General features: G+C 47.3%; 1 protein-coding gene across 8 annotated transcripts in view; it reads left to right on the top strand.

The window, feature by feature from the left end:
* Positions 1-13748, top strand: part of l1camb (L1 cell adhesion molecule, paralog b) — a 71822-nt gene that overhangs the window by 50654 nt on the left and 7420 nt on the right. For 7 of the 8 annotated variants that reach the window (XM_072696042.1, XM_072696041.1, XM_072696047.1 and 4 more), the window contains 16 exons: positions 103-214; positions 529-689; positions 812-971; positions 1826-1953; positions 3763-3864; positions 3945-4133; positions 5838-5908; positions 6475-6700; positions 6813-6928; positions 7419-7671; positions 8293-8418; positions 8864-9040; positions 9225-9338; positions 11549-11698; positions 12688-12819; positions 13546-13618. In XM_072696042.1, the coding sequence (XP_072552143.1) occupies positions 103-214; positions 529-689; positions 812-971; positions 1826-1953; positions 3763-3864; positions 3945-4133; positions 5838-5908; positions 6475-6700; positions 6813-6928; positions 7419-7671; positions 8293-8418; positions 8864-9040; positions 9225-9338; positions 11549-11698; positions 12688-12819; positions 13546-13618 (2290 nt within the window). The remainder of the gene's footprint in view (positions 1-102; positions 215-528; positions 690-811; positions 972-1825; positions 1954-3762; positions 3865-3944; positions 4134-5837; positions 5909-6474; positions 6701-6812; positions 6929-7418; positions 7672-8292; positions 8419-8863; positions 9041-9224; positions 9339-11548; positions 11699-12687; positions 12820-13545; positions 13619-13748) is intronic. The other variant, XM_072696044.1, reaches the window with a different exon arrangement.

Genomic DNA, 13748 nt, shown 5'->3' with positions numbered 1-13748 from the left:
CACTGTCCACACTGTCCACGCTGTTTACACTGTCCACACTGTTCAAAGTACACCCTTTTTTCTTCTTTCCTTTCTGTCTCATTCACTCCCTCTCTGTCTCAGAGCTCTCTGCCCAGGTTCTGACTGAGGACATGCTGGTGTACAACCTGACAGAAGGGAAGTCTGCTCTCCTTAACTGCAGGACCTTTGGTTCTCCACAACCCAAGATCAGCTGGTGAGAGAAGGACATCATTAACTTTAACACCACATCATTTATGCTTTTACATCATTTACACTTTCCGGCCAAATTATTAGAAACCCCTCCCTGTAGCTTTACTCTGCTGCTGCACTTACAGAATGTATTTCAGCACTTGGTAGGGTGTTTCTAATAAAGTGGCCAGGGATTGTATTGTAATTTGGAAGAATGGTAAATAGAAACATGCACAAAATCTATGTTTGTGTGATGATTGATTTGTTTTTCATATACACTAAATGGACAAAAGTATTGGGACAGGTATTAAATAAACTGGACAATGGTTTTGTTTTCAGGGAAAGTGAATTTGCAGAGCCAGTTCTGTCCAATCCTAAAACGTCCCAGCTGACCAACGGCTCGTTACTGATCATCAACGTCAGCCGAGAGGATGCAGGGTCCTACTTCTGCTCAGTGAAAAACTCCAACCTGTCCATTACTGCCATGCTAGTGGTGATGAGTAAGTGGGGAGATGCATGGAGATGCACCAGTTGTCCTCATTAGTGAAAGGAGCACTGGCATTGAAGCAGTAGATTCTGTTAACTGATGTGGACCTCATTTTCATTCTTTCCCTCTCTCCAGACCGAACTCAGATCATAAACCCTCCGCAGGACCTTCATGTTCTCCGCGGGCAGTCTGCAGTGTTGCAGTGTGAGTACCAGGTGGACCTTGAGCTCCGGGACCCCACCATCCTGTGGAGGAAAGACGGCCAGAAGATCATGACATCAGCCCAAGATGACAAGTAAACACTTATTTTTTAAAAGTTTTTCATTATACACAAAATTGACAAAAGTATTGGGACACTCCTCTTAATGACGGAATCCAGGTGTCTTGTTCAGTCCCCCTGCCACATGTATATAAAATCCACCCTCTAAAAGAACAGGAAAGAACAGGAGGTTCTGAAGAGCTCACTGAACTCCAGCGTGGTTCTGTATGTAATAGGAGACACCGCTGCACCAACAACAACAAGTCAGCTGGTGAAATCTCCTCCCTCCTAGATCTTCCTCCATCAGCTGTGAGTGGTGTTATTATTGAACAGTGGAAGAGTTTAGGAGGAACAGCTCACAGAGAGCAGCTCAGCCACCGAGTGTCTGTCAGACCACGTAAAGTTACAGAGCGGGGTCAGGGCCGAGTGCTGAGGCCATCCTTAGAAATCTGTATGTATTTTTTCTGGTGCATGCAGTGCATAGATGATCCACTAAGGGGCAGAGAACATGTATCTGATTTTTAATTATTATTTATTTACTTTATTTTAAATGTCTTATATTTCATTTATACACAGTATTACATCTTAAGGGAATAAAGTGTTGAATGATCACACTGATGTAGCAGAGGTCTCTAAATTCAAATATATATCAAATATGATACATCATGTGACATCCTATTTTTTTTACAATAGTCGATGAACTGATGGACGTCTCATTTACTGTGTTTAAAGCCAGCACACCACACCTCTGACTCATACTGTGTCATTCATGTGAACACACTGCCTGTATTTATTAAAGTAATGTCCAGGACTTCAGTGAGAGGGCAGTAAGAGAGAGAGAGACCCTCTCGGTCCAGAGTGTAACAATCTGATTGGTCTGTGATTGGCAGGTACACAGTGTTTGAGAACGCCTCCCTCAAAATAACGGATGTCCAGCAGAAGGACGCTGGACAGTACAGCTGTGAGGTCATGACCAAACTGGACGCGGACAAAGCCTCAGGATCCATCATTGTGGTTGGTGAGTGAGGGAGTGAGGGAGTTGAAGAATGAGTGACTGACTGACTGGACGAGTGAATGAATAAGGGAGTGAGGGAGTGAGTGAGTGAATTTAGGAATGAGTGAGTGAATGAGTTAAAAAAAGCTTTAAGAATCAGTAAGTGAATCAGTTTGAGTGACTGAGTGAAAAAATTGCAGAATGCACAAGTGAATCATTTAGAGAGTGTAAGTGATTCAATTAAAGAATGAGTGTGTGAAGCAATTTGAGAATGAATGAATGAATCAGCTGGAGAATTATTGTTTCATTTAGATGTATCATTTAGAATGTGAATGAATCAATCAATTAAAGCATGTGTGAGTGATTAGAAAATGAGTGTATGAATCAATTAGTGAGTGAGTGTTTGGATCAGCTAGAGAATGAGTGAGTGAATCAATAAGGAAATAAGGGAGTGACTCACTAGGTAACTTCTTTCCCCAAATCTTTTTAGTAGAAATATGTGTATTTAAATAAGAGTGTGTTTGAATGAGTGTGTGTTTGAATATGTGTGTGTATTTAAATAAGAGTGTGTTTGAATGAGTGTGTGTTTGAATAAGTGTGTGTGTTTGAATGAGAGTGTGTGTTTGAATGAGAGTGTGTGTTTGAATGAGTGTGTGTGTTTGAATGAGAGTGTGTGTTTGAATGAGTGTGTGTGTTTGAATGAGTGTGTGTTTGAATAAGTGTGTGTGTTTGAATGAGTGTGTGTGTTTGAATGAGAGTGTGTGTTTGAATGAGAGTGTGTGTTTGAATGAGTGTGTGTGTTTGAATGAGTGTGTGTTTGAATGAGAGTGTGTGTTTGAGTGAGTGTGTGTGTTTGAATGAGTGTGTGTGTTTGAATGAGTGTGTGTGTTTGAGTGAGTGTGTGTGTTTGAATGAGAGTGTGTGTTTGAATGAGTGTGTGTGTTTGAGTGAGTGTGTGTGTTTGAATGAGTGTGTGTGTTTGAATGAGTGTGTGTTTGAATGAGTGTGTGTGTTTGAATGAGTGTGTGTGTTTGAGTGAGTGTGTGTGTTTGAATGAGTGTGTGTGTTTGAATGAGTGTGTGTGTTTGAATGAGTGTGTGTTTGAATGAGTGTGTGTGTTTGAGTGAGTGTGTGTGTTTGAATGAGAGTGTGTGTTTGAATGAGTGTGTGTGTTTGAATGAGTGTGTGTGTTTGAGTGAGTGTGTGTTTGAATGAGTGTGTGTGTTTGAGTGAGTGTGTGTGTTTGAATGAGTGTGTGTGTTTGAATGAGTGTGTGTGTTTGAGTGAGTGTGTGTGTTTGAATGAGTGTGTGTGTTTGAATGAGTGTGTGTGTTTGAATGAGAGTGTGTGTTTGAATGAGTGTGTGTGTTTGAATGAGTGTGTGTGTTTGAATGAGTGTGTGTTTGAATGAGTGTGTGTGTTTGAGTGAGTGTGTGTGTTTGAATGAGAGTGTGTGTTTGAATGAGTGTGTGTGTTTGAATGAGTGTGTGTGTTTGAGTGAGTGTGTGTGTTTGAATGAGTGTGTGTGTTTGAGTGAGTGTGTGTGTTTGAATGAGTGTGTGTGTTTGAATGAGTGTGTGTGTTTGAATGAGTGTGTGTTTGAATGAGTGTGTGTGTTTGAGTGAGTGTGTGTGTTTGAATGAGTGTGTGTGTTTGAGTGAGTGTGTGTGTTTGAATGAGTGTGTGTGTTTGAATGAGTGTGTGTGTTTGAGTGAGTGTGTGTGTTTGAATGAGTGTGTGTGTTTGAGTGAGTGTGTGTGTTTGAGTGAGCGTGTGTGTTTGAATGAGTGTGTGTGTTTGACTGCTTTTTCTCTCCCCTCGATGTTCCTGTAGATAAGCCGGGCGCTCCTCACTCTCTCCAGCTCTCTGAGCAGAGCAGCCGCAGTGTGACTCTCTCCTGGATCCCCGGGAGCGAGAACAACAGCCCTGTTTCTGGTAATTATACACACTGAAGTAGATTCACACAGTAATCCACAGTTCAGTTCAGCTAACCCTGCGTCTCTGTGGTCCTGCAGAGTACATGATCGAGGTGAGAGAGGAAATGCACAGCATGAGTGAAGTGAAGCGAGTCTCAGCAGAGCTAAACCACCTGGAGATCCCCCTGCTGCCCTTCTGCACCTACAACTTCAGAGTGACCGCTGTCAACAAGATCGGCAGGAGTGACTTCAGCCTGCCATCGGAATCATACACCACACCTGCAGCAAGTACGTGACCATAGCAACCACACAGCACACCTGGAGCAAGTATGTTACCATAGGAACCACACACCACACCTGGAGCAAGTATGTTACCATAGGAACCACACAGCACACCTGGAGCAAGTATGTTACCATAGGAACCACACACCACACCTGCAGCAAGTACGTGACCATAGCAACCACACAGCACACCTGGAGCAAGTATGTTACCATAGGAACCACACAGCACACCTGGAGCAAGTATGTTACCATAGGAACCACACAGCACACCTGGAGCATGTATGTTACCATAGCACCCACACACCACTCCTGCAGCAAGTATGTTACCATAGCAACCACACAGCACACCTGGAGCAAGTATGTTACCATAGGAACCACACAGCACACCTGGAGCAAGTATGTTACCATAGCACCCACACACCACACCTGGAGCAAGTATGTTACCATAGGAACCACACAGCACACCTGGAGCATGTATGTTACCACAGCACCAACACATCACTCCTGCAGCAAGTATGTTACCATAGCAACCACACAGCACACCTGGAGCAAGTATGTTACCATAGGAACCACACAGCACACCTGGAGCAAGTATGTTACCATAGCACCCACACACCACTCCTGCAGCAAGTATGTTACCATAGCAACCACACAGCACACCTGGAGCATGTATGTTACCATAGCACCCACACACCACACCTGCAGCAAGTATGTTACCATAGCAACCACACAGCACACCTGCAGCAAGTATGTTACCATAGCAACCACACAGCACACCTGGAACAAGTATGTTACCATAGCAACCTCACACCACACCTGTGGCAAGTACATTACCATAGCAACCACACACCACTTCTGCAGCAGGTATGTTACCATAGCAACCACACACCACACCTGCAGCAAGAACGTTACCATAGCATTTACACACCACTCCTGCAGCAAATATGTTACCATGACAACCACACACCACACCTACAGCAAGTACGTTACCATAGCAACCACACACCACACCTCCAGCAAGTACCTTACTATAACAAGCATGCATTGCCCCTGCAGGAAGTACGTTGCCATTGCAACTATATGTCGCACATGCAGCAAGTACATTACCACAGCAACCATACACCACTCCTGCAGCAAGTACGTTACCATTGAAACCACACACCACAGCTCCAGCAAGTACGTTACCATAGCAACCACACACCACACCTGCAGCAGTTTGTGGGGCAGTGGTGGCTCAGCGGTTAGAGCACCGGGATATCGATAACAGGGTTGTGGGTTCGATTCCCGGGCTCGGCAAGCTGCCACTGTTGGGCCCTTGAACAAGGCCCTTCACCCTCTCTGCTCCCCGCGCGCTGAAGTTGGCTGCCCACCGCTCTGGGTGTGTGTGTGTGCTCACTGCCCCTAGATCATTAGTGTGTGAGTGTGTGGTTAAATGCGGAGGACAAATTTCACAAATATGTGCACCTTTACCAGCAAGTATGTTACCATAGCAACCACACAGCACTCCTGCAGCAAGTACATTGCCATAGCAACCACACACCACACCTGCAGCAAGTACTTTACCATAACAAGTATACATCACACCTCCAGCAAGTAGGTTACCATAACGACCTCCACCACCTCCAGCTATGGCATGAATGGTATGACAGGAGTGTAAAAGAGTCCTGCTGGAGTCATCATGCATTTTCTTTCATGTCTCTATGTGCACAGAACCCGATAAGAACCCTAAGAATGTGAGGAGTGTGTCCACTGACCCGGACAGCATGGTCATCACATGGGAGGTAAAACAGAGAGAAAACACACACACTCAAAACATCACATTCTTCAGCTACCCTACATGTCAAATGTTTGTGGACACCCCTTCTAATGAATGCATTCAGCTACTGTAAGCTGCATCCATTGCTGACACAGATGTGCAAATGCACACACACAGCTTGTCTAGTCCCTGTAGGGAAGAAGTACTGCCAATAGAATAGGACTCTCTGGAGCAGATCAACATCATGACCCTATTGGCTCCATGCTGCCTAATAATGCCAGGCGTGGGCTAGAGGGGTATAAAGCCCCCCAGCATTGAGGAGCTGTGGAGCAGTGGAAGAACTGTGTTCTCTGGAATGATGGTGGAGGAGGAGCTCCATCCAGTACTTTTGATTGGGATGAGTTGGAAGTTGGGGGTGAAGTGGGGTGGAGATCATTTAACCTCACGCGCTGAATGAACTTTCATGCCTTTGATTTCAGAAGAATCAATAAAGGAGCAGGTGTCCCAAAATATTTGTCCATACAGAATGATAACACACGAAGAACATGATTCCAGCTTCGTCTCTGATCTGCAGTTTTCCGTCTGTTTCAGGAGGTGGAGCGGAAGCACTTCAATGGGCCTGGCTATAAATATAAGGTGTCATGGCGTCAGGCGGCCGGACAGGGGCCTAAATGGAATGAGCATTACGTGTCCCACCCACCCTTCACTGTAAACGGGACCGATACCTTCAGCGCCTTTGAGATCAAGGTGCAGGCAGTCAATGACCTGGGACATGGCCCCAGCCCAAGTCCTAAACTCGGCCATTCAGGAGAAGACTGTACGTTCCATTAAACAATACTACAGTACCCTCTCACATTAGCTAAGCAGCTGTATTTACCCTCTGCCACATGCTGTCTCCTCCTGTGTTTTACCCCTCACCCCCATCGTAGTACCCATGAAGCCCCCTACTGGAGTGAAAGTGACCAGGTACAACAGCACAGCTGTGTCCGTCACGTGGACTGGAGTCGACAGAGAGTCTGTACGTGGACACCTGCTAGGCTACAAGGTACGTCACTTTACTCTCTAACTTACAGTTCTGTTTACATCTCAGCAGTGTGAGTGTCTACCTGTAATTAACTCTATATAACATTAGAATAAACATAAAGTCAGTGGTCAGTGAGAGCGTCTACCTGTAATTAACTCTATATAACATTAGAATAAACCCTAATAAACATAAAGTCAGTGGTCAGTGAGAGTGTCTACCTGTAATTAACTCTATATAACATTAGAATAAACCCAGATAAACATAAAGTCAGTGGTCAGTGAGAGTGTCTACCTGTAATTAACTCTATATAACATTAGAATAAACCCTAATAAACATAAAGTCAGTGGTCAGTGAGAGTGTCTACCTGTAATTAACTCTATATAACATTAGAATAAACCCAAATAAACATAAAGTACGGTTGGAAGAGTGGTCAGTTGTGCATCCTCTCACTGTGTGTGTGTGTGTGTGTGTGTGTGTGTGTGTGTGTGTGTGTGTGTGTGTGTGTGTGCAGATCTACCTGAAGAGGCTTGGTCTACATAGTAGCCATGAACACCATAGCAAACGCAAGAGATCGCTGGCCACAGTTCTGGACTGGGAGGGAGAGGAGAGGACTAGAATGATCGAGGTTCATGGAGACAAGAAGGAGGAGGAGATTGTGAGCGGATTGGAGTTCTACTCTGACTACCAGCTGTCAATCACCGCCTTCAACAGCAAAGGGGAGGGGCCTCACTCTGATCCTGCTCATTTCAGCACACCTGAAGGAGGTGAGACACACAAATCAGCAGCTGATGCCAACAACTGTCTGTCATTGATTTCAAGATACATTCATTATCGCTGCTGTCACACAAAAACCCTGTATCTCCATTTTTGTGCTTTTTCAATGGACCAATAGGAATGCTTTTTTTACATTGATGTCCTCAAGGCATGATTCAGGGAGTCCCTCCTGCCCTTACCCTAAATGTAGTTGACCAGCCAAGACATGCTGGCTATGAGGCTGATGTGGCTAACAAATAATGAAAGCTTACTGTATGTACACCAATTAGCATGGTGCTAACTGCATTCCTAAATCATCACACCCTCTCTTCCAACCGTATGGTGTGCTGTAGGCATGGAGGCAGGGTGTAAGTAATGGCAGTATTCTCTATTATCAAAGTCCATGACATGAGTAGCGGGAGCAGCAATGAACGGGGACACCTGGAGATGAGGATGAGAGCGGAGCTACAGACTTCACATACTAGTAGATGGGCGGGAGACAGCAGAGGAAACTGTTGGGGGGTGTAAACACAGGGACAACGTACAGGACAGACGAGAGAGACCCTGACGGCGAGGTGTTCAGTGATGTCTGATACCTGATCTTTCTGACCACCTGTTCCTCTCGGTTTCAGTCCCCGGCCCACCTTCATTCCTCAGGTGTGAGAGTCCATCAGAGAATGAGCTCACACTCCACTGGAGACCTCCACACAAAACCAACGGAGTCCTTAAAGGTTACATTTTACAGTACCAAGAGCAAGGTGAGCACCTGCACAATACCACAGATGTGCTTCCACTCACTGGCCACTTTATTAGAAACACTTACCTTGTGCTTCCTCACTGGCCACTTTATTAGAAACCCCTACTCTTGTGCTTCCTCACTGGCCACTTTATTAGAAACACCTACTCTTGTGCTTCCACTCACTGGCCACTTTATTAGAAACACCTACCTTGTGCTTTCACTCAATGGCCACTTTATTAGAAACACTTACCTTGTGCTTCCCTCCCTGGCCACTTTATTTGAAACACCTATCTTGTGCTTCCACTCACTGGCCACTTTATTTGAAACACCTATCTTGTGCTTCCACTCACTGGCCACTTTATTGGAAACCCTTCGCTCATAGCTTCACTAAATGCAGTAGGTGTACAGTGATGTAATGTTATTTGAGTAATTAAATTATGCTAATTATTATTTTTTTAAATTAGCTGTAGGCGATGGTCCCAGCACAGTGCAGGTGGTGACCATCGATGACCCCAGTGCAACAAACATCAAGCTGGATAACTTGGACTCACAGAGCCACTACTTCTTCAGCCTGAAGGCCTTCACTCAGGCAGGGAAAGGGGGCGAGGCCAAAGTTAACGCCTCCACCTTGCTTGACGGAGGTAAATCTGCTCTTCACTCGGCTGGATGAACAGACCAATGTTCAGTGTGGTTATTTTGGCACATCTGGGGGTATCTGACGTGTGCTTTAAGAGATGCTAGGCTAATAATGGACAATAATGGACATTAATGGACTGACTGGCGTCTCTACAGCTCACTCACCCCTGCTCCTTTCATTCTGTTCAGTGCCGCCGAACTCCATCAACGCGATTGTGGGGGAAACCTCTGTCAACCTGAGCTGGGTTCCGGGCCACAGACACCGAAACATTGGCTTCAACGTTCATTACCTGAGGAAGAGCGGTGAGAGAGGGATGAGGGGGGAGAGAGGGATGAGGGGGGGAGAGAGGGATGTGGGGGGAGAGAGGGATGTGGGGGGAGAGAGGGATGAGGGGGAGAGAGGGATGAGGGGAGAGAGGGATGAGGGGGAGAGAGGGATGTGGGGGGAGAGAGGGATGAGGGGAGAGAGGGATGAGGGGGAGAGAGGGATATGGGGGAGAGAGGGATGAGGGGAGAGAGGGATGTGGGGGGAGAGAGGGATGTGGGGGGAGAGAGGGATGTGGGGAGAGAGGGATGTGGGGGGAGAGAGGGATGAGGGGAGAGAGGGATGAGGGGGGAGAGAGGGATGTGGGGGGAGAGAGGGATGTGGGGGGAGAGAGGGATGTGGGGGGAGAGAGGGATGAGGGGAGAGAGGGATGAGGGGGGGAGAGAGGGATGTGGGGGGAGAGAGGGATGTGGGGGGAGAGAGGGATGAGGGGGAGAGAGGGATGAGGGGAGAGAGGGATGAGGGGGAGAGAGGGATGAGGGGGAGAGAGGGATGAGGGGAGAGAGGGATGTGGGGGAGAAAGGGATGTGGGGGAGAGAGGGATGCGGGGGGAGAGAGGGATGAGGGGGAGAGAGGGATGTGGGGGGAGAGAGGGATGAGGGGGGAGAGAGGGATGAGGGGGAGAGAGGGATGAGGGGGAGAGGGATGTGGGGGGAGAGAGGGATGAGGGGGAGAGAGGGATGAGGGGAGAGAGGGATGTGGGGGGAGAGAGGGATGAGGGGAGAGAGGGATGTGGGGGGAGTGAGGGATGTGGGGGAGAGAGGGATGAGGGGAGAGAGGGATGAGGGGGAGAGAGGGATGAGGGGGAGAGAGGGATGTGGGGGGAGAGAGGGATGAGGGGGGAGAGAGGGATGAGGGGGAGAGAGGGATGAGGGGGAGAGGGATGTGGGGGGAGAGAGGGATGAGGGGGAGAGAGGGATGAGGGGAGAGAGGGATGTGGGGGGAGAGAGGGATGAGGGGGAGAGAGGGATGAGGGGAGAGAGGGATGTGGGGGGAGTGAGGGATGTGGGGGAGAGAGGGATGAGGGGAGAGAGGGATGTGGGGGGAGAGGGATGTGGGGGGAGTGAGGGATGTGGGGGAGAGAGGGATGAGGGGAGAGAGGGATGTGGGGGAGAGAGGGATGAGGGGGAGAGAGGGATGAGGGGAGAGAGGGATGTGGGGGAGAGAGGGATGAGGGGGAGAGAGGGATGAGGGGAGAGAGGGATGTGGGGGGAGTGAGGGATGAGGGGGAGAGAGGGATGAGGGGAGAGAGGGATGAGGGGGAGAGAGGGATGCGGGGGGAGAGAGGGATGAGGGGGAGAGAGGGATGAGGGGGAGAGAGGGATGCGGGGGGAGAGAGGGATGTGGGGGGAGAGAGGGATGAGGGGGAGAGAGGGATGTGGGGGGAGAGGGATGTGGGGGGAGAGAGGGATGAGGGGAGAGAGGGATGTGGGGGGAGTGAGGGATGAGGGGGAGAGAGGGATGAGGGGAGAGAGGGATGAGGGGGAGAGAGGGATGAGGGGGAGAGAGGGATGCGGGGGGAGAGAGGGATGAGGGGGAGAGAGGGATGTGGGGGGAGAGAGGGATGAGGGGGAGAGAGGGATGTGGGGGGAGAGGGATGTGGGGGGAGAGAGGGATGAGAGGAGAGAGGGATGAGGGGGAGAGGGATGCGGGGGGAGAGAGGGATGTGGGGGGGGAGAGGGATGCGGGGGGAGATTTAATCTCATTGTAACACTGTCTACATCAGCCTTTGATGACATCATAATATTATATCACACTTTACATGAATATATAATTATCCACTCACTGAATGGAGCTCCTCCAGAGAACACAGCTCCTCCACTGCTCCACAGCTCCTCAATGCTGGGGGGCTTTATACCCCTCTAGCCCACGCCTGGCATTATTAGGCAGCATGGAGCCAATAGGGTCATGATGATGATCTGCTCCAGAGAGTCCTATTCTATTGGCAGTACTTCTTCTCTACAGGGTCTAGACAAGCTGTGTGTGCATTTGCACATCTGTGTCAGCAATGGATGCAGCTACAACAAAGTATCTGATGCATTCATTAGAAGGGGTGTCCACAAACATTTGGACACATGGTGTAGTTTTGCTTATTTTAACAAATTGGAAATGCTTAAAACACTGATGTGTGTTGGTGTGTGTGTGTGTGTGTGTGTGTGTGTGTGTGTGTTGGTGTGTGTGTGTTTAGCTGGAGGTGAGTGGGAGGAGTCAGAGCAGGTGAATTCCACTCAGGCCTTCTACCAGCTCCAGGGTCTTCAGTCTGGAACCGAGTACGTTCTGGAGATCCGTCTGAAAAACGTCACCTACTGGACTATGGACCTGCAGACCATCGGTACAAGTAGGACAGCAGCACACACACACACACACACACACACACACGGATAATACACACTGTTTACTTTATTGGACAATTTCCAAAAAATGAAGAAGTCAAGGTGTCTCCATGAGGAACCTCTCAGTGGAGGGTTATACAAAGAACTGAGACTGTTTGGTAGGTAAATGGGAAAACACGGGCAGGAGTTCCTAAAGAATTCCTAGCTCAGTACAGAACCTAGAAACTGTAAAGCTCCTTCTCAAGTGAGGTCCATCTTTAGGGCCATGTTTCTCAAAACCAGTCCAGGGACCCTCGGGGTCCATGCTGAATAGTCATAATATCTCTATTAATGCTGTAGATTTCAATATATTAAAACAACCCTCATTAAATATCCATATCTATAAACGTGCCACTTATGAAAACAGTAGCAATCACTTAGCAACACCATAGCAACCACCTAGGACACCACAGCGGCCACTTATCAAAACAGTAGCAACCACTTAGCAACACTATAGCAACCACCTAGGACACCACAGCGGCCACTTATCAAAACAGTAGCAACCACTTAGCAACACTATAGCAACCACCTAGGACACCACAGCGGCCACTTATCAAAACAGTAGCAATCACTTAGCAACACTATAGCAACCACCCAGGACACCAAATCAGCCACTTTTTTGGGCAACCACTTAGCAACAACAAAAATATGTAAGTATCTATTCTTTAAGTTATTTAAAAATAAAGTATTATTTATTTACAGATATTTATATTATTTACAGTTAATTAGGAAACTAAACTGTAGGGTGCTATGGATTAGGACAGTCAGCCTCTGTTAGAAAAGTACATCATAAATGATTATTTTGTATGTATTAAACTTATTAATATCTCTATTAATGCTGTAGATTTTAATATATTAAAATAAGCCTTATTAAATATCCATATCTATAAGCGTGTTTGGTGTCCTGCTTTCTAGTGATGTCCTCCTGTGCTTTGTCTCCCTCTGTCTCTCTCAGGACTGTCGGAGGTGCAGAATGGGTTCGCCTCTCAGGGCTGGTTTATCGGGCTGATTAGCGCTGTGGTTCTGCTGCTGCTCATCCTCCTCATTCTCTGCTTCATCAAACGGAGCAGAGGCGGCAAATATTCAGGTCAGCCTTTATTTACTACAAGGAGAATCTCAACTAATGCAGTTCTCTTTAGGGACTACTTTCTGTAGCCGCACTACACCCTGCAGCATGTATCCCTCCACCATTTTAATGATCTGATTTTAAAAGCAGGTTCTAGAGCCGAACTCTTCTCAGAACTCTGGTAGAACCGTGTCTCAGGCATCAGCCAGCGTCTTCATCACCATTAGGTGAAGAACTTTCTGTGAGGAGCTTTTATTAGAGCTTCAGACGTCTGCTTCCCTTCTCCTCCACTGTAGAACAGCTCTGACTGGGGGAGCTTATCTAGAACCCCATCAAAGCACCTGAGTGAACCCCTCTGAATGACCCTGTTTAGGTTTTAGCCAGTTAAGCAGCTTGTCATTGCATGTCAACAGGGTTCAAATGAGAGATACTGAGAGAACAGTAATAAGTTTATGATTACAGAAGGTCCTTCACCACTGCTTCTCAGCTTCATTTAGCTTCAGCTGTCAATCAGGCAGACCCTGATGATGTTGATGTCAGTAATCTGAGAGCACATTAACAGTTTTATCGGCCAGTAAAAGCATCGTAAAATCAATTCTAATTACATGAATAAAACATAGAAACTCAGTTAATTAGAGAGGGCAGATGCTGATCAGCTGTGTGGTATTGATAAGCAGAGCTTTGATCAGGTTCAGGTTTGATCAGGTCAGCTCTTCCTGTGGTTAAAGCGTCTGTGTTTGTTTACAGTAAAGGATAAAGAGGAAGGCCAGGTGGACTCTGAGGCCAGGCCCATGAAGGACGAGACGTTTGGGGAGTACAGGTCAGTGCTGGACGTGTCTCTGCAGCGTCTCGTCTGATGTTTCTGTGTGATTCAGGCTTGTGTTCGGATTTGTGATTGGATGTATGGTTTTATAGATATGCAAAACCACAGCAACTGCTTAGCAACACCA

This window comes from Salminus brasiliensis, chromosome 14 (genome assembly GCF_030463535.1).
Source record: "Salminus brasiliensis chromosome 14, fSalBra1.hap2, whole genome shotgun sequence".
In the NCBI taxonomy this organism is placed as follows: domain Eukaryota; kingdom Metazoa; phylum Chordata; class Actinopteri; order Characiformes; family Bryconidae; genus Salminus; species Salminus brasiliensis.
Note: the sequence above shows the minus strand (reverse complement) of the source record. Positions and strands in the feature narration are given on the sequence as shown.